Here is a 25,378-nt window from a genome sequence, read left to right on the forward strand (position 1 = left end):
TAAAGTTGATCACTTACCGAGCGTTCAGAACCCTTTATTTTTTTACATTTGTATTATTTTTGATTTTGTAATAAGTTCTAAGAGTCCAAAAAGCTCGGACTCATTGAGGTCAGTGGCAATAAAACTTTTTATCGCAAGATTATGCACTGGTGAATAGTATTAATTAGTAAAAAAATAAACCAATGACGTTAACCAAACATTTTCAGTTATGTCATTTCGGCAACTCCTTTTCTTATGAAATTTTACATAATTTTTCATTAGCGAATTCAAATTAACTATGCATAATCAATACGTGGACCTAAAGCTTTTCAGAGTGTACAACAAACGAATTTAAGATGGCGCCTAATAAAGTACAAATTAAAGTCAAGCCTGAGGAAGAACTGGCAATCCGCGGGGCCCACTTACTAGGTCCGTGTTTGGAAGCGAAATTTGACGAACTTAAATTCGAGATTCTGAACAAAATCGATAAAGAAGTTGGAGATTCTAAGAACGCGAGAGAGTATATATCGCAGAAGTATAATGAATTGTGCACTAAGATACAGTATCTGAGCGAATTGGACGCCACGGTGTCAGGGTTCAGGAGTGACGTGAAGGCGATCGAGAGACAGGTCGCCGAGCTGTCAGCTCGGGTTGATGATATCCAGAAGAGGACTATATGCAAGGAGTGTCCCTCACTTTCCTCGTCTGTGATCACCGTTACCAAATAAATACATTTATATCAAACAGTTGGCCGTGTATTTTATAAACAGGGTTAAATAAAAAATATCAGAATGTTCACGGCGCTGTAGTTCTTATCATTTATTTATTATTTATTTATTTATTATTTATTCATTTTACATCTCGTTACTACGGCAGGGCCACTTACTCTAACTAGATAGAACTACATAATTTATGGTCGGTGGTCGATTTGACGCTCCAAAGAGAAGAGAGCAGAAGTCAGCACTGTCAATGCTAATTGCTGCACGTGTTGCACAACCAACAACAACACTAGCGTCCAATCACCATACCAATAATCATCATCATCATCGTCATATCAACCGATAGACGTCCACTGCTGGACATAGGTCTTATGTAGGGAGTTCCAAGTTCCACGGTTCTGTGCCGCTTGGATCCAGCGGCTACATGCGATGCGCTTAATGTCGTCTGTCCACCTCGTTGGGGGTCGACCAACGTTACGCTTACCAGTTCGGGGCTGCCATTCCAGCACTTTGGGACCACAACGTCCATCCTTTCTCCGAACTATGTGCCCGGCCCATTGCCACTTAAGCTTCGCGACTCGTTGAGCTAAATCGTTAACTCTGGTTCTTCTACAAATCTCCTCATTTATGATTTGATCGCGCAGAGATACTCCGGGTAAAGTTCTCTCCATCGCCCGCTGTGTTACTCGGAGCCTTCTTATGAGGCCCATAAGAAGGCTCCAGAGTCCCCATCACCGGCATGGCCACTTACACTAACTAGATAGAACTACATAATTTATGGTCGGTGGTCGATTTGACGCACCAAAAAGAAGAGAGCAGAAGTCATAATTTAACATCCACTTTTTGGTAGCTGTTTAATATTAACAACTACAAGAGCCAACTGCCAAACTCCCTAACAGGTTAGCCCTCTACTTTGCATTCAAGTTAAATTGCAGTTAAGGGTAAATTCGTAGTGAAATAAAAAAAAAAAATATTTTGATCTGCGGTCACCACACCACTTTAAATTTGTAAGGAGTTTTTTGATACCGATGTATTATCAAGAAAGATGAGATCTTTGTTGATAATAGCCAAAGAAAACTGTATTTTTAGATTTTTGACAATTATTGATTACCCTCCAAAGCAGCGCAGGACCAGAAAAAGGACTATTTTTAGACCTCCAGAATATGTCTAATTAAAACAAAATTACTCTGTAATCATTATTTTTAATTGCTCACACATTTAACCTCCAGTTAAACGTACAATTAATGATAATTAACGAAATATTACATCTATCTATATTTAAATGTCACATTTTTTAACTTCACTAGTGGATATATAAAGCCGGATTCACATTCGTGTCACTTTTTATGTTCAAATTCATTTATTACGGACGTCGCGTCACGTCGAACATCGTAAGAAAAATAGCACAACTTTCACACTTCATATTAGTTTGGTGATTTTTTAAAGTCTGAGAAATATGTAGCAATTTGTTTTTGCACTTTTTTTTATATTATGAGACATTCGTGTACCGAGGCGACACCGTTATTTAAAATACATGAATCACGATAATAATGTGAACCCTGCGTTAAAATCGCTCCATTAAACAAAACAATTCAAAATGGCGACTGCTGTCTGCTATTCGCACTCTATATATATACTTGAAATATTTTCTATAATAGAGATTTTATAGCTTTTTAAAAAAATATTAATTACAATTTTAAAAGCATAAACTTACATTACTAAACATATATTTCTATTCTAATGCTTTATTTATGCATACGTTACTTAAGTAACAAGTATTTTTGACGTGATCTTTCTGGTATTTTTATTTAAACCTGTATAAGACTATTTTACGATTTTATGTTAGGTACACAGATTTTTAACTCGATTACAAATCAACCTTTGGAAAATTTTATACTATAAAACTATTTATTGCAAAATTTATATATATTTACGTCATTTGTTTTGGCACATTTATTCACTTACATTTAATAAAATGAATAAGTATTAAATATAAAATACATTTAAATATTTTGTTCTTAGTTAATCACAAATAAATATAATCAACAAGTAAAAAATCTCAAAATCCTATTTCATAAAATTTCATCCATAAAACTCTATTAACTTTAAATAAATATTTATATAAAAGTCATATAAATTAAAAGCAGTTTAATTTGTACAGTCGGCCTCAGATTTTTTATATGAATCTACATAAAAACTTAATATTATATTATTGTTTCGCGTAAACCTATTTTTGTTGTTTCTATGGATTATCTATCGCTAAATCACTGTATAAGCCAGTTTTACGTATCTGCAGAGTTTTTAACGGGTCTCAATCAAATTTATTTATAATTTTAGTTTTCTTATGCATAAGAACAGCTCTGAACTGACTAGCTAGATAGTATAACTAAAAACGTTTGGACTTATTTTGATTTCTGTTCTTTCCATAAGGGTCAGGACCAATTTTTCTACAAATATCATTTGTTTATAGAAATTTCCTACACATGTGTTTTATGTCCAAAATATTGATTATTAAAACACCTCTTAGTCAAATACATACAATACTATAATAATTATTCAGATACTTATATTGGGCTAAATTTAAATAAATAAAAAAATAGGATTTCTGTGGAAGAACAGAAGAGAAGAAGTTCTCTCTGCGCTGTTCTTGTTTATTGCATCTTTTTAATTTTGTGCAATTATAACTTTATCCATATATCTAGCTAACTTTCAATGTTCTACTTTTCGTCGTATGCACTTATAGAAAATCCAGTCCTGTCTCGTAATTCTGACGCCGATTATACATAAAACCATGAACACAACTCTAAGTGAAGCATTCGATAACTGAGAATATATACATCAAAGGCACATGGACTGACTGAAATGTTGAAACTGAAAGTCCAAAAGTTTCTGGACCTGACGTTCCTGACATAAGTCCTAATACGCTCCCAAAAACGAAAATTTACACCATGATATGCCTTACAACTCACAATGATGCTGAAGTGGTTCAACAAGAAATATAGAACTAAAACGATTCGAAGGCGCCAGTTGAAAGCTTATCCGCCATCGGTCGGGAACTGCCTGAAGAGTACAATATGGACGTTGGAAGGTGAAGCAAATTTAAGCCCTTTATTAGTTCCTAAGCGACGTCCACTAAAATCCACATTAAAGTTATGTCCAAAAATTCAACAAAGGAAGCGTCCCTTTTTTACCTGATTTTTATATTGGTCAGTGTGACGTTAGTCAGAAAATAATTATGTAGTCCTGTAAGTTCACGACACTTACAAAAAAATGGACAGTTAGTCCATTTTTTTAACTCGATAAAGGTTCGAGCTTGACCACAATCTCACCTGATGGAAATTGTAGATATAGCCTAAGATGGAATTCGCTAGAAGATGTCTATCCACTTTTGTTTCAAAGATTCTGAAGGATGAGAAAAGATCAAGCAAGCTTTTGCGCGAGTTTTAGGAAATGTCCGTCTAAAAGTACACTTCAGATGGCAGTTAAATTTTAAGTTGAAACCATAATCAGCACCAGTAAACAAAACATTTAAACAAAAACAACACTGAGTATTCGAAGGTACGACGTAAGCCCGTGCGTTTACTTGCCGCCCAGTAAAATTTGAATCTGTGCCAGAGTCTTGCCTTTAGTCTCCGGTATCAAGAAGAAAACGAAGAAAACGCAGGCGATCATAAAACTGCTGAAAAACCAGAAGCAGCTGTAGATACCGATCTGCTCCTTCATTATGGGGAAGCACAAAGTGACGATGAAGACGAGACACCAGTTGGTTATCACCGTGATACCGGATGCAGTTCCCCGGAATTCCGTTGGGAACAACTCCGCCATCATCATCCAGGGTATGGGGCCGAAACCCATCGAGAAGGAGACGATGAAGAGCACCAAGCAAACAAGAGGTAGCCAACCTACAGCAGCGACATTTGCACCGCCTTCTTGCAGTTTGAAGTATGTACCGAGAATGATCAAGCAGATGCCCATAATTATACAACTCTGGAGTAAGAGTATCCTCCTACCCGCTTTGTCGATTAACAACGAAGAGGCGTATGTAGCCAGGGTTTGGACGACTCCCACAATGATCGTAGCGATGGCTGGGTTTATGTCGGAACCGGCTGATTTGAAGATGTTGACTGTGTAGAAGATTACTGCGTTGATTCCGCTGAACTGCTGGAAGAACATGAGGCCTAAGGCGCAGATGAGAGCCATGAGCGATGCTCGGTTGGTCAGCATTGTTACGATGCCGGCCTTTTGACGGGATGAATTGTCCACCTGGAAACAAAGCAAAAAAAAAAATATGTGTTAAACAGTGTAACCTTTATATCAATTAAACAGTAAAAACATTTTTGTGTAAATCAAGCTTGAATACAATGTGCTAGCTATCAGTCGAAAAACAAACGCATCTGCGTAACCCCTGCAGGTGTACCAGGCGTGATGCTATGTTTTGTGAATGCGTTAACGTTTAAAGAAACGAAAGTTTTGCTTTCATTTTGAAAAGTTACGTTGTCTGTCTCCAAAACTTTTCATCAGATCTAAAAAAAGAATTCCCCAAATCCATACGTCAATAATAAAAATACTTTTTAGATTTGAAAGTCAAAACAAGAGACTATTATAGAAGAAACATAGAACTCACGTCTTTCTGCATATCTTCGAGTTCGCCGCTGAGATCCGCGTCAGGGCCTCGGAGCCACCGCAGCACCTTCTCAGCATCACGACGTTTGTTCTTGGCTAAGAGGTATTGAGGGGTTTCTGGCATCCACCTGTAATATGTTACGTATTGGTCATTTCAATATTCTTATTTTGCGCCTGCCAAATCCGACATGCATCTGTGCCTTTTTTTTTCAGATTACGGGAGAAAATCTCCTGGTGAGATACCCAGCTCCCTGGCCTCGGCCTTTGCCTCGTGGGACAGCGGGAAAATGCATAATAGTTAACTGAATAATTTTTGGGCAATTAAAAAACAAATACCGTTCTAGATTAACGAACCTTCAAGATACTTTGCTGTTTCCCTGGTGAACTAAATTTTAAAATCTGGCTTTTTCGACAGTTAAATATTACAAATGCCGTGCGAAACGTTTGTTTACCTAGGATACAAATTAGCCTACATTACTCTCCTTCCTTTCATATAGCTGTACCTATGCCAAAAATAAAGGTGATTAGATAAAGGATGTAGAAAAATACAAAACATAAAGCACATTTTGTTTTACAATAGTACCCACCGAATTATTATCAGACCTGGGTCCTTAATGCCAGAGACTTTTCCATAATTATCTCAAGGTCGTGTAAAATCTACTAATCTGTAATGGATCAGAGTGGTCGATTACAGCTCTCCTAGCCGATCTAGTTTCCTAATCCAATTTCGGAATCACCCGTCTCTCGTCCTGACACACTAAAGACTTAAGCTTTATGGTGCTGTGGAGGTCTGTCCAACTGTCCTCAAGATTTGTGTAATGTGCCCCCCGAGACTTAATTCCAATTCTGAGAAGAGATCCCTGAGTTTTAGTGGACAGGTTGGTAATGGATTGATAATAAAGATGGTCATAAAGATGGTCTTACCAGAACACAGCAACCAGCAGGATAGGGAAGACAGCGGATATGATGGACAGCGTCCTCCAGCTCGTGTAAGCGCCAACCACGAAGGTGAAGAGGATGCCCACTGTCAGGAATAGCTGGAAGAATGCGCCGAGGGACCCTCGGATCGAGGTCTCCGCGATCTCGCCGATGTACATTGGGGCTGCGACGCAGATTCCACCTGGAAATATCAAGAATATTATTATGAGAGGAGCAAGCTGTATGTACTGAAATTTAAATAGAAAAACGCAATCTGTCATCGGCCACGAAATGTTGTTTGATGGTGGAAAAGTAGTTTTTTCATTACACAAGTAACCCCGTGACTGAAACTTCACCTGGTGGTAAGTGATTATGGATTCTAAGATGTTAGCTGGTTAACCTGTTAGATAGTTATGGTTAGTTAGTATGGTAGTTATATTTAACCCATACCACTAATCGACTTCTACGCGACATCGTACCGGAACGCTAAATCGCTTAGCAGCACGTTTTTGTCGGTAGGTTGGTAACTAGCCATGTCCACCCGACCAGACCAGTTTAGTTGTTTTGTTTTCTCTATTATTTTGGAACGAAGTTCCTTAACAGAGCTTTTGGTAGGAGTTAACTGGTTGAAGTCATCTCGTAAGGAAAAAGTGTTTTGCCCCTTCCATGCGTGTCGTTCGGTACCGTTCGGGATATTTCGAGTACTATCGTAAAGCCCTACTAGCCAGAGTTTAAAAGTGACGGCGACAGCTTAAATGCAGAAGAATAAGAAGAAGGAGAAGACATACCAGTACTCAATCCAGCGAAGAACCTGGCAGCGATGAGCATCCCGGCTCCATTTGCAAAGATTGTGATCAACCAGTTGATCGTAAACGGTACAGATAGTATCAGGATGGTCGGCCTTCTGCCGATCTTTTCCGCGATGATGCCCACTGGGAGCGCGCTTATAGCGGCTCCAATGGCCAGTATTGACGATACGAGAGAGCCTGGAAATTAAAAAAAAAACACATTTTTAAGCACGCGACATGATTTCCGATTTGACCTTGTGCCATGTGGTAATGGCAGATGGGAATCAAAGTCGAAGATATTTCTTAATTCAAATAGGCACATATCTCTCTTATTTATTGCACCACCTACTTCTTTTCTATGTTTTTTCCTTTTAGGCCATTCGTTGCCTGGAAGAAATCGCTATGTAGCGATAAGGCCACCAAATTGTACTCTCTTGATATGTATTTATATCTCTGTAACTACTTTTTTCTTTGGTATACAATAAAAGTGTATTCATTTATTCACATAGATAGCACATTTGTAGCGTACATTACATGACAAAGATAACAAAGATGTGAGTTGATGGCGATAACAAAATTAACTTAAAACTGAAGCTACGAGGGTTCCAAACGCGCCCTGGGCAAAGAAGAAGCCCACAGCAAACATAGCCGGTTGTTTTTTTTCACCTCTGCACCACCTCTCCGGACAGCATCATTCTCTATGCTATTACTACCATCTACTGCGATCCCCACTATTTCTTCCTGGTTTTTCAGTGTGTGGGTGTTTATCTGTATATTATAAGTATTTATGTATATATTATTCATAAAAATATTCATCATTTATGAGTACTTTTTGAGATAAATGATGAATATTCTCAGTACCCATAACACAAGCTATGCTTAGTTTGGGGCTAGATGGCAATGTGTGTATTGTCGTAGTACATTTATTTATATTTATAGGAAATTAAACTTTATTTTATATCTTAGACTTCCCTAAAGTACGCCTACTGCTATCGAATATCTTTCAGGATTCTGTATTGCATTAATTGTTGTATTAATAACAACAAAAACTCTATCTTCCACACATAACGTATTATTTTAATATTTGGCACATCAGTTCTGTTTCTTGGCAGAAAATATTTTGTGAAACTAACAATGCTAAGGAAATGCGATTGCATAATACATGATCTTTTTTTGAATTTGAAGTGGGATATTAACAGAATGAAATACGAACTATCACGTGATATTCGGATATTGAATGTCAACAAAGCCGTTGACCTTCGATGACGTTGTTGGCTGGAGTCCAGTTTACACAGTAGTGTAGTTTAGGGGCAAGTCTGTGGGTGTGGCTTGGGTTTTAGGACTTCCTCGCTTATTATCATCATCGGTGCAGGTATGGCCGAGTGGGGAACGTGTCGTCTTCCTTTTAAAGGGGCCAACTTCGATTCCTTGCCTCTAACTTTTCGGAGTTATGTGACGTCTTAATTGACTCGTAAGTAAAATGTCACTTGCTTCAGGAAACCAGCATGCCTTAAGGATTTGTAAAGATATGAGATAAGCCAATGAAGTGATTATAAGGGAGAATCACCCACTCCCAACAATGGAAAGAGTATCGAAGGAATGTCATTCACCTAAAGAGAGTAGAGAATGGTGTTTGGAATATTGTAAATTCTTCAAGTGATAATAGAGATTACTAATAATTTAATTTAGATTTGTGTATTCTAATCTTTATATATATATTTCTTGTGTGCGTGTGTATGTTACTGAACTCCTCCTAGACGGCTGGACCGATTTGAATGAATTTTTCGGTATGCGTTTGGGTGGCACCCTGGATGGTTTAGATTCACAAATCAGCCCGACAGATGGCGCTGGGGTCCGCTAATAATATATAAATATAATTATGCATGAGTACTTAATAAAGACGATGGGAATTCCGTCTTCTCTTATTTATAATGGTTTAAATGAAATTAAAATAAGGAAGGGATGTAGTGTATAAATTCAAAGTCAAAGTCAAAAATATCTTTATTCAAGTAGGCCCATAGGTGGCACTTTTCATGCGTACATAACAATTACACGGTAGTGAGATGATGGCGATAACCACATTCGTAAACTTAAAACTAAAGCTACGAAGGTTCCAAACGCGTCCTGGTCTAAGAAGAAGCCCACAACAAACTTAGCCGGGTGTTTGTTTTTTTTTTTGTTATCACCATCTCACAATGTCATTTAAAATTATTAGAAGAGCAACCTGGTTAGAGCAGTAATTTACACCCAAGCTTTTTTATCGATTACGTAGTCCTTTATACTATAAAAGGACTTTTCTATAAGCTTACGTTTAATACAAACTTTGAACTTTTTAAGAGACATCTCCAAGATGTCAGTTGGTAGTTTATTGTAGAATTGTATGCAATTTCCTTTGAACGAATTATGAATTTTATGTAACCTAGTATATTGCACTGTAAGTTTATTCTTACTTCTAATGTTTAAATTATTGCAGTCACATTTTTTCTTAAATTTATATATAGTTTGTAGTAGACGACAGTAAAATGCCTGCTGTCAGCTGTCGACTGTCAACTGTGGACTGGGATCCGAGGTTGGAGAACGAAGCGTGCGGGATGTGCTTATGGATATAGCTAACAAGAGAGTGTAATACCAGTGTTATTAGTTATTACTGGTATTTTAAAAGTGTATCTTTTGGCGAGTTCTACATAATTTTTTTAAAGGCTTGTGTAGTTTATCAATACCTAAACCTTTCTCATTGAAGACACCCCTGTAGTGGGCTAGTAATGCTATAGGTGGAGGCTAAAACTGATTTTTGGCGTGGCGACACATGCCCTGGCGGGGCATCGCCACGCTATATGATTGAATTTTTATATTTCCTATGTAACAATAAAAATGAATATTAATTTTGTGATAAAACAGTCATTATTAACCGAACTACAAAAAGGAGTGATTAATAAATAATAGACACACCGCCATCTAGACCCAAAGTAAGCGTAGCTTGTGTTACGGGTACTATGATGACTGATGAAAGTTTTTATGAATAATATACATAAAATACTTATAATATACAGGTAAACACCCAGACACTGAAAAACATAAATGTTCATCACACAAACATTTTCCAGTCGTGGGAATGGAAACCACGGCCTTTGACTCAGAAATCAGGGTCGCTGCAAACTGCGCCAATGGGCCGGCCATGGATAATCCATTTAGTTGTATTTTTTGTTTTATTTGTGGAACAAATTTGTAATGCTTTATTTATTCACCAGCTGTTGCCCGCGACTTCGTCCGTTTACGTTTATGTTTTTCGAAAAGCAAGTGCCTCATAAATGTCGCAGCACTTTATGTATTACGGATAGCTAAGCAAACTGAGCTTAATTTCGGGATAAAAAGCATCCTATATTACTTCTAATACCTTTAGGAATATGTGTACAAAGATCGGTTATATATATTATCAAAATTAAGCTTAATTTGCTATACTCCGCGAAAAGCAGGAGAATCTGTGTGGTGCAATTTATAATTTCTTCAATTATTCATTGTAAAGTCAACATCTCCTGATGATGCTCCGGTTTCGGAGCGAAACGTGCGTAGAGGGTATATTGCCGAAGATCTGTTTGGTGTGGGGTATAAGGATTGAAGAAATTATAAATTGCACCACACAGATTCTCCTGCTTTTCGCGGAGTATAGCAAATTAAGCTTAATTTTGATAATATATCATGGATTTCCGCAAAGTAACGCCTGCTTCTATCCAATATCGGTTATATAGTTTTTGCGTGAAAGCGTAACAAACAAACTTACATTGGCATTTATAATATTAAAAGTAGGAGTAGGGATGACATAAATTTTTGAGGCGGCTGCTTAAATAAAATGAAATACACTTACTCTCCTGGGTGTTCAATAAGAAGTCAGCTGGTTGGCCCAGCCCGTTAATAAGTGCGGCAGTGGCGTTCGTTGCGTTGCTTGGGTTAAATGGATCGGGGGGGGTTTCTGTGGTGGTGTTCAGATCCTTTTTCTCCGGCGGCTGGATCTGGGGTAGTGCTGGAGAGGTCCACGCGAGGATTGTGCCAGCTACCACGGCACCTATGGCAGCTGGGAAAATAATTTATTTATTTATTTATTCCCTATCTTACATTTTTGTCATTACAGGAAAAAGTTATACTAATACGACAATGCAGCATGTTATGTAAATTTTAATCTTAATATATACTAGCTGTTGCCCGCGACTTCGTCTGCGTTTGATTTTGTTTTTAAAGTATTCAGTATCGCTAAGCCTTAAATGAGTATAGTAGTATGACTGTCATGTGACTGTCAATTAATTATAGACAAATAATTTGCAATAGAATAAAATTGCAACTATAATTGAAGATCTAAGCTATCCTATCTTTTAAGTTGGACCAGACTGCTCACGGTGTGCCAATTTAATTTAAAATCGGTTAAGTAGTTTAGGAGTCCATCGCGGACAAACATCGTGACAGGAGATTTATATATATTAAGATAAATCTCCTGTCACGATGTTTGTCCGCGATGGACTCCTAAACTACTTAACCGATTTTAAATTAAATTGGCACACCGTGAGCAGTATGGTCCAACTTAAGAGATAGGATAGCATAGATCTTTAATTATAGTCGCAATTTTATTTTATTGCAAATTATTTGTCTATAATTAATTTACAGTTACATGTTTTATATATATACTACTATACTCATTTAAGGCTTAGCGATACTGAATACTTTAAAAACAAAATCAAACGCAGACGAAGTCGCGGGTAAGAGCTAGTAATATATATAACTATAGTGTATATGATAAAATCCAAATCGCTATATTTGTGAGTTCACTCAGAGTGCAACAAAATTAGTGCTTTGTTTTTGTTACAATCCCAGCTTCATCATTAACAGGGTGGTAACGCTGATTTCGTAACAATTTGCTTAAACTAATTGAAATCATAAATTATCTATACAGATAAAAAAATTAAATTAACTAATTTCAACTAATTTTTTCTGGTATAAGTTGGCCTTGCAATCTCACTTGGAGGTTGCGGGCTAACCTGTTACGATACACCTCATTGATTTTTACGCGACATCGTACTGGAACGCTAAACCGCTTAGCGGCACATCTTTTGTCCACAATCGAAGCCTCCCACCGTAACAGACCAGAAAAAAAGCTGAAATTATAAATTCCCAAATTCAAAAATGCTCAAATCATAGACCAAATTCGCTGGCCACTCTGGAAATTTCCAACCAAATAACCTGTTAAATACATATTTTGCATTCTGTAACCATAGAATTAAGAAAACACAGAATCCCCAGTTAGCCATTATTGCATCCAGTGCATTGTGTCCAAAGAAGAGACGTACCGAGCACGTCTCGCTTCACACCCGCGGATTGCGAAATGTTGCTAGCTTACAAACTTCGTAACAACTTGCTTAAACTAACTGGAATCATAAATTATCTAGACAAATAAAAAAAACTTTATCTATTTTCAACTATTTTTTTCCGGTATAAGTTAGCCTTTGACTGCAAGCCATTTTCCTACTTTTATAGAAAAATTTTAGAAGGTTGCATATCAAATAATTACTGTCAACTGCTATTGTATGAAGTGCCTAACTGCCCAGCCTGAAACTCTACTAAAGTGGAGTGGTTTTTGATGCTTCAATATTAGTCGTGTACACGGATTCTGTGTCCTTAATTCTGTGGTTGAAACCTAAGTTTTTTAAGAACAATGGTCTGGGCATTATTTGATGGCAACTTTCCACAGTGGCTATCTAAATTTGTTGTCAACTGAGATACGCTATAGCCCTGCTGGTTCCATCGTAGAGGTTGTAATTTTCGCATTGACCGCGACGATGTTTCATAACATTTCGCTGAATGAAATGCTGAAAATAGCCCGAACGCAGCACGCAAACATTTGGCATGGCGTCCGACTATAAATAACACCCACATCCGAGCGATCGATATGTTTTGTCGTAAACAAACGTTACGATGGTTGGTTGCTTCTATGTCAAACGCACTGACTGACAATTATCTCTTACTAGCTTCTGCCCGCGACTTCAGCGTGGACTTCAGAATTAGGTGTAAAGCTTGTTAACATTTTTAATCTTACCGCGGGAACTATTTGAGAGATCGATGGAAAGTCGATGTTCTTTCCCATAGCGTAGGTGACATGCATACAAAATTTCAAAGCTGTCTGCCCGCGGTTTTGCTCTTAAACAATTTTCAATTTTCCATTAGGAACTTCTTAAGGAATCAGAATAAAAGGAAGCCTGTGTTCTTTTCCATGTCAAAGGCTACATGCGTGCCAAATTTCATCCAAATCAGTTCAGCCGTTTTTGCGTGATTGAGGAACAATCATCCACACTTTCACTATTATAATAAATACTAGCTGTTGCTCGCGACTTCGTCTGCGTTTGATTTTGTTTTTTTGATGTGGCATTCAATTTGGATGTAGTTCTAATAAAAATTTAAAGTATTCAGTATCGCTAAGCCTTAAATGAGGGGTTTGCTGCTGTCCGCTAAGGAGTTCTGTCCTCTATCTCCAACCACATTCATACCTCTATAGTACAAAAATAATTATTTCAATCGGTTATAATTTGTCGGAGATATGGTGTAAAATCGTCAAACACTCATCCCCTCTCCCAAATTAACCGAGCTTAATGTCTGGATAAAAAGTATCCTATATTACTTCGTACACTTCTAAGAATATGTGTACAAAGTTTCATGAGGATCGGTTAAGTAGTTTTTGCGTGAAAGCGTAACAAAGAAACTTACATTGACATTTATAATATTAAGTAAGTAAGTAGGGATAGGGATAGGGGTAGGGATAGGGGTAGGGATGGGGATGGGGATAGGGATAGGGATAGGGATAGGGATTATTATAAATTGAATCAATTACCTGCAACGGCTGCTATGTATTGGTTTGTCCTCCTGGTCTGTCCGCCCTTTTCCTGGACGGACAGCATATGCATCGTCGGCTTGTCCATGACTCCCCGCTAGTTATGACATCCTGCGACAAATATAAAAACAATTTAAGTCTTATGGCACTTTATTGGCACGGTTTTAGCGGCATCACTTATATATAGTAAAAATCTGTGGCTTCCACTTCACCTAAGCACGAACGCACTGCCTACCTTTAATTTTTTAATAACGTATAATTTTTAGTCACACACACAACCTTTAAAGAATATAAGAAATACTATATGTATAAGAATAGAAGAAATACTAGGCGAGTTGAAGCAATTAAATATCACTTGATTTATCGGTGAAGGAAAACACGGTTAAATTTAATATACCATACCGACAAAAACATAACCTCAAAGCAACCAAAAACCCTTAGTACGCATAGATGCATACAATACTGTTGCATTCTTTAGGTAAATTTAACTTTTAGGTGGGTATAATTTGCTGAATTTTAGCTGGGTTATACCATTTACCCTTGTTTATGCAACGTAAATATTACTTCACAGGCTTTAGAGGTACATTATGTACTGTCTCTGAGACTTATCTTTAAAAACAAAAACCTAAAAAATAGTTTATGAGTAGACCACTGCCATAACTTTTACTGAAGGAAATCAGATACAGCCCTAACAAAAGCAAAATTAAAATCATGTGTCTGCTGTCACTTTATTAGATACGCGTCGCGTAGTGTAGGTACTACGCGCGTGTCGGTCTTTTATCTTCAATAGGGTTGCCACAAGTAAACACTTAGAATGTTTTGAATTAGTTTGTATGGACAAATAAATATGCTTCTTATGATTTAATACTTTCACGGGGCGATTTCTTATGAAATATTCTTATGCACCCTTCAACAGTATTTCGAAATTCGGTTACACGTTGCATAGTTCTTATTTGTAGAAACGTGTTATTAGTTTAAATTAAACCAATGTATCAACTAAGTAGGTAATAATTATAGCTGTTGGTTTCCATTTAATTATTTTTTTTTAAATTTTTTTTTTCAAATAAATTATAACAAACATTTTCCAACATAATTATCCATCCCCTTAGAAACTATGCGTTTATGGTGAGGATGATGGATGGCGGGTTCGCAAGTATATATCTTTATAAATATTCAACTACTTAATCATAATGTAAATCATTTAGACAATCTTAATCGAACAGTGGCATTGTTTTGCACTGTTAGCTAACAAATGTCTTTTACATTTCCTTAAAAATATATGTTCTTTTTCATTTATACATTGCAAAGCGAGAGGGAGATCTTCAAATATTTTGGGTAATATGTATTTATAATTAAAGATATAAAACAATAAAATAACATGCAAACTTTGAAGAATGAATATGCAAGTAAAAATAATCATTAATATTTAACATCGTGTCCCAAAAACTTGTCTTTACGTCTGGTGACCCAAGAGCTCGGATTTAGCATGACGGCTAAGTCTAGCAATTCAAAGGGACAATAGCGCCAGCATTTTGGGTACCATGCCCATAAGTTAACAGTTAGAAGGCTTATATTTTTTGTAAATATTAATGTTACTTAGTAATTATTATATGTGTTTTCTAATTGGAATTTTATTTAGGCCTACTTGAAATAAATGATCTCTAGAAATCTAGTAGCCGCCTTATCTACAAAAATATGATGTCAAACGAACATACAGCCCTACGATTTTCTTCGTATAAAAAAAGTGTGTGCGTGTAACCTTTACGCGCGATTGAAGTAAAACTTATATTATTATTTATTGATGAAAGAGTAAAATGTTCCTCCGCCATTACATTTAATATTCACTATTTCATTTTATATTCTATTTAAAATTCATTAATATCGCTTTCACATTTTATAAATATTTTCATTTGTTAAATAGAATAATTGAGAGAAGAAAATTGAAGGTTAGATCAGCACATGTCAATATAACCTTGTCATTGAATATTAGGTATAGAATGTCGCAATCGTCAGAAATTGTATTAATGATTCATTCATTATAAAAGTAATAAATAAACAAGTTTATTTAGAGATTTTCAAAAAACTGCAATTTAATTTTTTTGTTTGAATTGTTGAATTTTTATTCACTATGCTATTCAAAATTGATCCGTTTGAAAAAAATCTGAGTTACTCCCTAGTCGGGCCTAAAGAAGTATAACATCAAAAATAGTATACAGTATGTATAACAAATATTACCTCAAAATGTTTGTTTCGTAAATAGGTCAGAAATGTAATAAGCTTACAATACGCAAAAATAGTGACAGTAAAAATTATCTCTCATAATCCTTATATCTCTACATAATCTTGCGTTGCAATTACAAACGGAATGCAATGTGTATGCATATGTATTACATAATATGTGCTAATAGATGTTAATGTTTTACCTTTAAAGGTACCAAGTCTTGTACGTCATGGTAATATGACGTTGAAGAATTATAGAGTACGAGTAAGAATATTGTACCGTAATTTTTTGTACATGCATATAAAAATTAAATAAATATATTAAGACAATACACACATCGCCACCTAGCCCCAAAGTAAGCGTAGCTTGTGTGGACTAAGATGACTAATGAATTTTTTTTTATGTTTCCTGTAGTGGGAGTCGAACCCACGGCCTTGGGCTCAGAAAGCAGGGTCGCTGCAAACAGCGCCAATCGGCCGTCAATATAATAGAGGAGAAAAGAAATTCAAAGATTTGTAATGTGACGTCGTTGAAGAATTATAGAGTACGAGTAAGAATATTGTACCGACATTTTTTGTACATGCATATAATAAATAAATAAATATATTAAGACAATACAAACATCGCCACCTAGCCCCAAAGTAAGCGTAGCTTGTGTGTACTAAGATGATTGATGTTTTTTTTTTTTTATGATTCCAGTAGTGGGAATCAAAACCACGGCCTTGGGCTCAGAAAGCAGGGTCCGCCAATCGCCCGTCAATATAATAGAAGAGGAAAGTTATTCAAAGATATGTAATGCGACGTCCTAACAAACCCATTTTCGTGCGCTCTTACATTGCAAACGCTGGCTAAACCTTACGAGATATATTAAATTAATGTACTACGGAATGTATATCTTAAAAAGATAAAAACAATAGTCCGCGATGTTATATGTATATCTCCATAGGATAGGCCAGTCAGTGGCGTGCATAGAGGATATGCACAGGGTATGCAAATAATATAAAATGATAAATCTCCGGTATGAGTTATACTTAATAAACTTAAGGATAGGCATTGTAAGAGTTATAAAAAGCCTGCCCTTAAATTTTCGTAACTCGTACTGGAGTTTTTCTTTATTTTATATCATCTGCATACCCTGTGCCTCTATGTACGTCATTGCCCACAGTGTAACAAAGTCAATAAGAGGGACATGCAATGGTGTTTTTTTCAAAATTCAAAATTCATTTATTTAAAGTACTTTCGAAACGTCAAGTCTGTCTTTTGTAGTGACTCTACCACCGTTTCGGAAGGCAGATTCTACCGAGAAGAAGCCGGCAAGAAACTCAGCAGTTGCTCTTTTCCAACATCAACAATTTACATTTTAACATTCATTTTTCTATCTTGTGAGAGATGAAAGCGGAGCCGGATGCTTCCAAGCAACCTTGTCATTAGTTTGGGTTTACCCGCTTTAGAGGGGGGAGTACCACATAACATCCGTCCTCCTCCTTCCACACCAAAGAAAAAAAAGTATGATCACACACAGTCAACATTATTATCTTTTACATGTTACAAAAAAATCTTGGTTGCCAGCCCATTGGCTTAGATATGTTGGGCGCAGGTCTCTTTTCCTCCAGGAAAGGGAGACCTAGAGTATATACCCATCTTCTGCTTACCCTAAAAAGATAAAAAGATATTAGCCAGCAACTCTAATCCGGACTTATATAGACGATCATAAACAGTAGCCGCTAATCTTAAGCCTAAATAAAGATAGAGTGGGCAATCTATACTTTTATTGCGTATCTTTTACCTTAGATAAGGTAAATCCAGCGGCAGTTGTACAACGTACGTAAAAACATCAATAGGTTATAAAGTAATCGCGTTTATGATTATTTCATAATGAATGCGACTATATAAATATGAATATTTGAAATGATTTTTTTTTTTTACATTAATAGCGGGCAAACGAGCAAATGGGTCACCTGATGATAAGTGATCACCGCCGCCCATAAACATCTGCAGCACCAGAGGAGCCACCGATGCGTTGCCGGCTTTTAAGGAATCTGTTTATCCGCCCCTTGAATAACCCTAGATTGTATTTATGAGGAAACACATCTGATTTTTTGTTATGACAATTTATTACTAGTTGTTACCCGCGGATTCACTCGCGTTAATTCTGGGTTGTTATGTAGCTTACTTAATTACTTAATTGTTCCGTGCTACCCAATAACGCACTGTAAAAGGCAAAGATTATCGGTCGTAATATTTTCTTGTTAACAAAATGACGGCCGATTGGCGCAGTTTGCAGCGACCCTGCTTTCTGAGTCCAAGGCCGTGGGTTCGATTCCCACTACTGGAAAATGTTTGTGTGATGAGCATGAATGTTTTTCAGTGTCTGGGTGTTTATATGTATATTCTAAGTATTTACGTATATTATTTATAAAAAATATTCATCAGTCTTCTTAGTACCCATAACACAAGCTACGTTTAAATTGGGCTACTGGCGATGTGTGTATTGTCGTAGTATATTTATTTATTTATTTATTTTATTTTAAAATGACTCTTTTTTTTTTTGTAAGACCTAATTAAAGAACGGTGCGGTGATAGCGCATTGGCTAGGAGATCGACTTCACTTTCGGGGGGGGTCGAGTTCGAATTCCCATCTATTGAAGTTATAAGTAATTGAAATATCACTGCAACAGTGAAGGAAAAAGTTTGGAGGAAATCTGCATGACATGTTCATCATCATGTTCTCAAATGTGTGGAGTCCACCAATCCGCACTGGGCCAGCGTGGTGGACTACGGCCTTAACCCCTTCTTTGTCTTCCAAGCAGAGTGCGTCGGCATCACCACTGCAGCCATAGCGATGACAAACAGAAAGGTAATGAACAATAAAATAATCATAAACTCTGACAGCCAAACGGTTCTTCGTTCCCTGGCCAGCAGCAGCACAACCTCTAATCTCATATACGACTGCCACAACGCCCTGGAAACACTCGCTGCCTCTAATGACGACACCCTAAGGTGGGTCAAAGGGCATGACGGGAACCCAGGCAACGAAGCGGCGGACTCACTAGCTCGCCAAGCCACAACACTGAAGGTAGTAGGGCCAGAACCGATCGTACCAATTCCGTTCAGTGAGTACAAAACATGGCTACATGAACAAACAAAGGGAGCATTCCCAACTTTGGGCCAATGCAAAAGATTGTAAACAAATCAAAATAGCTTTCCCTAACCTAAACCAACATCTAACTAACAAACTACTCCGCCTGGATAGAAGCAAACTTAGGAAGGTGGTGGGACTCATAACAGGGCATAGCTCCTTAAACAGACATCTTTCCATTATAGGTGTCACCGACAGCCCTCTTTGCAGAGCATGGTTGGAGGAGAATGAAACACCTACGCACGTGATGCTGGAGTGCACGGGCGTGACAGAGCAACACGAGATCTACCTGGGATCACCAGCCACTATCCCAGAAGTCCTCAGCAACCTGGGCGGCATGCTGGGATTCTGGAACGAGCTTGGATGGCTGGAGTAGCGAGCAACAATGGAAAATTTCACGTACAACAAGCGAAGCGCTTACGTGCGGAAACTGCCCAGAAGAAGAAGAAGAAGAACCCCTTCTCATTGTGAGAGGAGACCCGTGGTTTGTAGTGGGCCGGGAATGGGTTGATGTAATGAATTGAAGAACGATTCAAAATGACAGTTATTTTTTTATGTTTTGTACATATTGACAGCCGGTTGGCGGAGTGGGCTGCGACCCTGCTTTCTGCATCTATGTCCGTGGGTTCGATTCCCACAACTGGAAAAACTGTTTGGGTGATGAACGCGAATATTATTCCGTGTCTGGGTGTTTATCTGTATATTATAAGTATTTATGTGTATTATATACATGAAAATATTCATCAGCTATCTTAGTACCCATAATACAAGCTACGCTTACTTTGGGGCTAGATGGCGCTGTGCGTATTGTCGTAGTATGCCCCAAAGTAAGCGTTGCTTGTGTTATTTACTAAGATGACTTAGGAATATTATAACAGATAATATACATAAATACTTGTAATATATATCAACACGCAGGCAATGAAAAACAATCATGTTCATGACACAAACATTTTCCAGTGAGAATCGAACCCACGGCCTTGGACCCAGAAAGCTGGGCTGCCCACTGCGCCAATCGGTCGTTAACATTCGAAATAAATTAAAATATATCCCTAAAGAAGTCTAGTATCTTATTTTCAGCCTTCCTTGCCTAATACAAGGTACGCATATCGTGGTTTGCAAACGCACCGTCATGTCACACGTCAGTCAAGGCATATCGAAGGTCACGTCGAGTGGGTACTTGTCACTATCACTTATCAACTTGGTGAGATTTGGCGCCTTTGGTTATCACTTCACTCCTTCGGAACACTACTACTGGTTCTTGACAATCGGTGAAAAAGATAGATGGATATGTAGAAAGACTGTATTAAAAAATAATCTTTATCTTAACATAGATAAAAATAAATTGCTATTGGTTGTTTTGGATAGAAGAAGGCGTTACTTTGCGGAAATCAATGATATATTATGAAAATTAAGCTTAATTTGCTATACTCCGCGAAAAGCAGGTGAATCCGTATGGTATCCCAAACAGATCTTCGGCAAGGTACACTCTACGCACGTTTCGCTCCGAAATCGGAGAATCTTCAGGAGATGTTGACTTAACTTAAGACTTAACAATTATTTATTGTAAAGTCAACATCATCTGAGGATGCTCCTGAGGAGTCTCCTTAACAATTACTCATTGGATATACTCTTTTTTTTTTGGAAAAACATTTTTTACATTTTATTTCTTTTTATTTATTTCTTGGTATAACTTTTAAAACAAAATAATGTATAGATTGTTTAAAACTAAGAAGAGATAGGAAAAATGGGAAAAATAAAATTATAATGATGTCAAAACACGCGACCTCACCTCCAGTGCACAAGTAAACAGGATGAGTCGACGTACCCTCGTTTGAGTCCATTGCAACTCATCAACAAGTCCACTACAACTGACCCGCGGCGAACAAAGGCGGGAAACATAACGTGCATTAAAAACTGCAGTTTGTGTTGCAGGCCGGTCTCATTAGCAGTCATATTGTTATGTTACTGGACATCGTCATATCAACCAATTATGTTATTCTCCTCCCACAATGAAAAGGGTTTAAAGTCCACCACGCTGGCCCAGTACGCAACAGTGGACTCCATACACCTTTGAGAACATTATGGATAACTCTCAAGCGTGCAAGTTTCCACTCGATGTTTTCCTTCACCGTTGAAGCTAGTTATATTTAAATTGCTTAAAACGCACATAACTTAGAAAAGTTAGAGGTGCGTACTAAGATTCAAACTAGGCCCACTGAAGCCGAAGTCCTACCCAATACAATATTTTAAACTAGCCGTTCTCCGTCTGCCTCTTTTTTAGGTTTTATTACAAATCCCGTGGGAACTATTTGATTTCTTGGCATAAAAAGTAGCTTGGGTGCGTAAGGCGTACACACGGCTAGCATGGGCAGGAGACAATTATGTCCCCGGGGAAAGGATATACGTTAATCTTCTCACACAGCTTTATCAACTCTCAGAGCACCGACGCACTAGTGGTAGAAATATCCAAATAATAAATGTGTATTAATAAACGGGGGGGGTAAACTTCTCCTATTCCATGTATCAGTGATTTAGCAGGTGGTCACGTTAATTATATCCCTTGTCGGGGGATATAATCGGGGGATATAATTTTTATCTCCCACCCTTGCTAGCCCTGCAGGAAGGACAAACAGACAAACACACTTTCACATTAATAACATCAGTAAGGATTATTTGAGGTGCAATATTCAATTAATAAATATTTACAGATAACATTTTTTTTTATGTTGTCATTGAAGGACCACCCTCAGTGGCGTGCCTTGGGTTCCTTACCAGGGTATGCATACTGCAAGAAAATTTAATATAACGGCTAAAATTCTCCTCCTATACGGGTTATCTATTAATTTTAGGGTATGCAATGCTTTTGTGCATGTATGAAGTGCACGCCACTGACCACCCTGTGTCCATCCACCAGAGGCGTAGGTGTTAAGCTACATGTGCCTGTAATAACATCGGAAAACACGCCCTTCACAATGGAACACAGCATTGCAGCACGCCCTTCAGAATGGAACACAGCATTGCAACACGCCCTTCAGAATGGAACACAGCATTGCAACAATGCTGGTTTGCGGCAGAAATGAGCATTGGGGTAGAACATTCCCGTTAGTAAAATCCAATATTTTGTCAAAATGGCTGCAGTTGTAAAGCCGACGATAAAAAACTAAACAAACCAACGCACACATTCACATTTATATTATTAAAAAACCATGATGAATATTATCATCACCTCAACCAATTGACGTCCACTGCTGGACATAGGTCTTTTGTAGGGAGTTCCACAATACACGGTCCTGGGCCGCTTGTCTCCAGCGGCTCCCAGCTACTCGCCTGATGTCATCTGTCCACCTCGTTGGGGGCCGACCTACGCTGCGTTTACCGGTGCGGGGTCGCCATTCCAGCGCCTTAAGACCCCAACGTCCATCGGTTCTCCGAGCTATGTGCCCCGCCCATTACCACTGCAGCTTTTGTAAATTCGCTGTCTTAACGCACCTCGCTGCGACACTATAATATATACACTATATATTTGCTAGAAATGAACCGCTCAATCAACCTCAATTTACCTCAATTTAATCACGACTACAACTGCAACATTTTATAAATTAATAACACAAATTCTATTTAATCTCAGGCCTGCCGATGACTGATGTGTTGAGTTAGAAGTGTAACAAAGTTAAATCAAATCCTTGCAGCAATTACGTAATGTGCTTCGTATTTTCTATGACTTTACAAAGGCGTTCGATTGTGTTCAACATGAAACTTCTGAATTTAAATTACACTATGGAATTTGGGGGTTTGCTGCTGAATTTAAACGACAGTTAATATCCAAATAATAAAAGAAATAAAAAATTATTAAAACTTTCAATATACACTATATTTTTATATTATTCTACTAGTCAAGCTCTATCACATCACTCATTCATTTAACATGTTGTGACGGCGGCCATCTTGGATTGGAAATTTTTCGTAGTCTATTTTACTAGTCAAGCCCTTTCATTTGATATCCATATTGAGGGACTTCTGAATAAATATGTTATCCTCCATTTTGCCGCAGCGGCCATCTTGGGCCGATTTACTAACTAATTCACCTTTCAAACAGAAAAACGCAATTCAAATTGTTTCATCCGTCCGTGAAATACGATGTTACAGAGACAGACAGGCACACATACACAAAGACACGTTTAACTTATAAAACTCCGCCGTTTTTGCGTCGGGGATTAAAAATACACGTGAATGGAAATTAATTATCAATCTGACAGATTTATAATACTTCCGAGGGCTTTATAAAACCTTTGTTTCCTTCTTTTCTTTCAGTGGACTTCCTATCCTACCTAATGGCAATCAACTCCTCGGAGAGCAAAAAAATAAATTTCATTTAGCGATTTTTCATGTTTATATATGATGACTTAGTGATTTGAACCAATCTCAGGTTTTTCTTTAATGAATGGAATGACTAACAAGGGTTTTAATTAAATCCGGGATTTTAATTTTAATTGGGAATGTTACAAACTTTTATTTTTGATAATGTTTGCACTCTTTGTGCAGTAATGAGTGCTAAAAGCGTAAACTAATTTTTTAGAATGTTTAAGACCAACGAAGTATCCCAAGTCTCGTCATACTTTGGTTTTGGCGCTCTAAAACGAAAGACTCCTTTAAAAAATCTTTTAACATCCTCGCTATCAGAATTTTATTTACTAGATACTAATCAACGCTAAAGCTGACCAATATGAATTTATATTAACAGCTTTTCTTACAAAGTAAGTAGAACAATGGTTTCAAATAAGGCAATCCTTTTCGTATATGATCGTACTCCATTACCAGGCGATCATATGACACTAGGGGTTATATTGCTTGGCATTACCAAATGCGGCATTGCTCCACCGCATTCTTCCGCTTACTACGCACTCTTTTTTTCAAATAACGTTGATTAACCACGAAAATCTTACGTTCCTTTTGGGGTTTTCCTTATTTTCTTTTTTTCTACGCTAGCCTAGTATTGAGTATAATAACACCAAAAAAACCGTCAAATCGGTTCAGTCATCAAAGCGTTGCTGCGAGAACAATGTTCAAAACATAGTTAAACTATATATATATATATATATATATATTTTATTTCATCATGTCATAATCGACCATAGTCACCGGCGATTATCAGAAATGTTATCGTACTTACATTACGACCCACTCAACAATAAGACAGAATTGGACGACTTCCTCAATTTAAAAGTGGACCACTGAGTTATGATGCATTCCAGTAGTATTCTAACAAAGGTATAGCAATACATAAGTAATCTATATAACGTGCAAATGAAAAACGAAATAATACTTTAGAGGCTTCAGAGTTCTACTGTCTCTGAGACTTATCTGTGAAACCGAAACGCTAATAGTTTTTGAGTAAACCATTGCCATAGTTTTACCTGAAACAAAATCAGATACGGCCAAAACATCACATGCAAAATTAAAATCAAGTGACTTATCATTTTATAAGTTACGCGTTGCGCAGCGTAGGTGCTATGCGCGTGTCGGTTTTTATCGTCAATAGGGTTGTCAAAAGTAAACACTTAGAATGTTTTGAATTCGTTTATAAGAAAAAATAATATGCTTCTTTTGATTTAATATTTTTGCTGTCGGATTCCTTACGAAATATACTAATGCAGCCTTTACAAGTATTTCATTTACACGTCGTATATTTAAACATTCTTACGACGTGCGCGGGGCATTTTCACTGTTTTTGGAGACAATGCACTATATGCAATAATGGTTGTATGAGGGTTCTGTATGCTCTTGATTCTGTACTCTGTATATACACAGTTCCAAGTTTCTGCCTTTAAAACAATATGAACCGATCGCGTTATCAACATTATATTGTTACAACAGATAACAGGCCACTGGCAATTGTTTGATTGTGACCCTCAACGTTTTATGCTCACAATTAATGTACTAAAAATCTGTTTTATTAAAAAAAACAGTTTTGTTTTATACTCAGTTTTATTACAGTGTTAGTTTTAGCGATTTAACAACTTGTATTCATTTCAAGAAGCTGTGATAGATCATTGGGCTCGACTTAACTTCTTCTTCTTCTTTTTCTTTCTCTGGGCTTGTCTCCTTACTTGGTCGGCCGAA

The 25,378-nt window shown here is 37.3% G+C and overlaps 2 protein-coding genes across 2 annotated transcripts in view; one reads left to right on the top strand and one right to left on the bottom strand.

Annotated features, from left to right (window-relative positions):
- The first annotated feature begins 233 nt into the window (after positions 1–233).
- Positions 234–777, top strand: LOC120634181. The gene has a single exon (XM_039904614.1). It carries the CDS (start codon positions 336–338, stop codon positions 705–707), a length of 372 nt encoding a protein of 123 aa, XP_039760548.1. The 5' UTR covers positions 234–335; the 3' UTR covers positions 708–777.
- A 2,779-nt stretch (positions 778–3,556) lies between these two features.
- LOC120634180 (facilitated trehalose transporter Tret1-like) overlaps positions 3,557–25,378 on the bottom strand; it is a 32,296-nt gene continuing 10,474 nt past the window's right edge. Inside the window, exons 2-7 of the mRNA XM_039904613.1 lie at positions 13,896–14,006; positions 10,890–11,096; positions 7,028–7,225; positions 6,246–6,441; positions 5,323–5,449; positions 3,557–4,961 (exon numbers count right to left, since the gene is read on the bottom strand). Of these exons, the coding sequence (XP_039760547.1) occupies positions 4,278–4,961; positions 5,323–5,449; positions 6,246–6,441; positions 7,028–7,225; positions 10,890–11,096; positions 13,896–13,983 (1,500 nt within the window). The 5' untranslated portion in view covers positions 13,984–14,006 and the 3' untranslated portion in view covers positions 3,557–4,277. The remainder of the gene's footprint in view (positions 4,962–5,322; positions 5,450–6,245; positions 6,442–7,027; positions 7,226–10,889; positions 11,097–13,895; positions 14,007–25,378) is intronic.

This window comes from Pararge aegeria, chromosome 23 (assembly GCF_905163445.1).
Source record: "Pararge aegeria chromosome 23, ilParAegt1.1, whole genome shotgun sequence".
Taxonomy (NCBI): Eukaryota; Metazoa; Arthropoda; class Insecta; order Lepidoptera; family Nymphalidae; genus Pararge; species Pararge aegeria.

Coding starts and splice junctions, on each gene's coding strand:
- LOC120634181 (XM_039904614.1), top strand. CDS start 336: ATGGCGCCTAATAAAGTACAAATTAAAGTCAAGCCTGAGGAAGAACTG.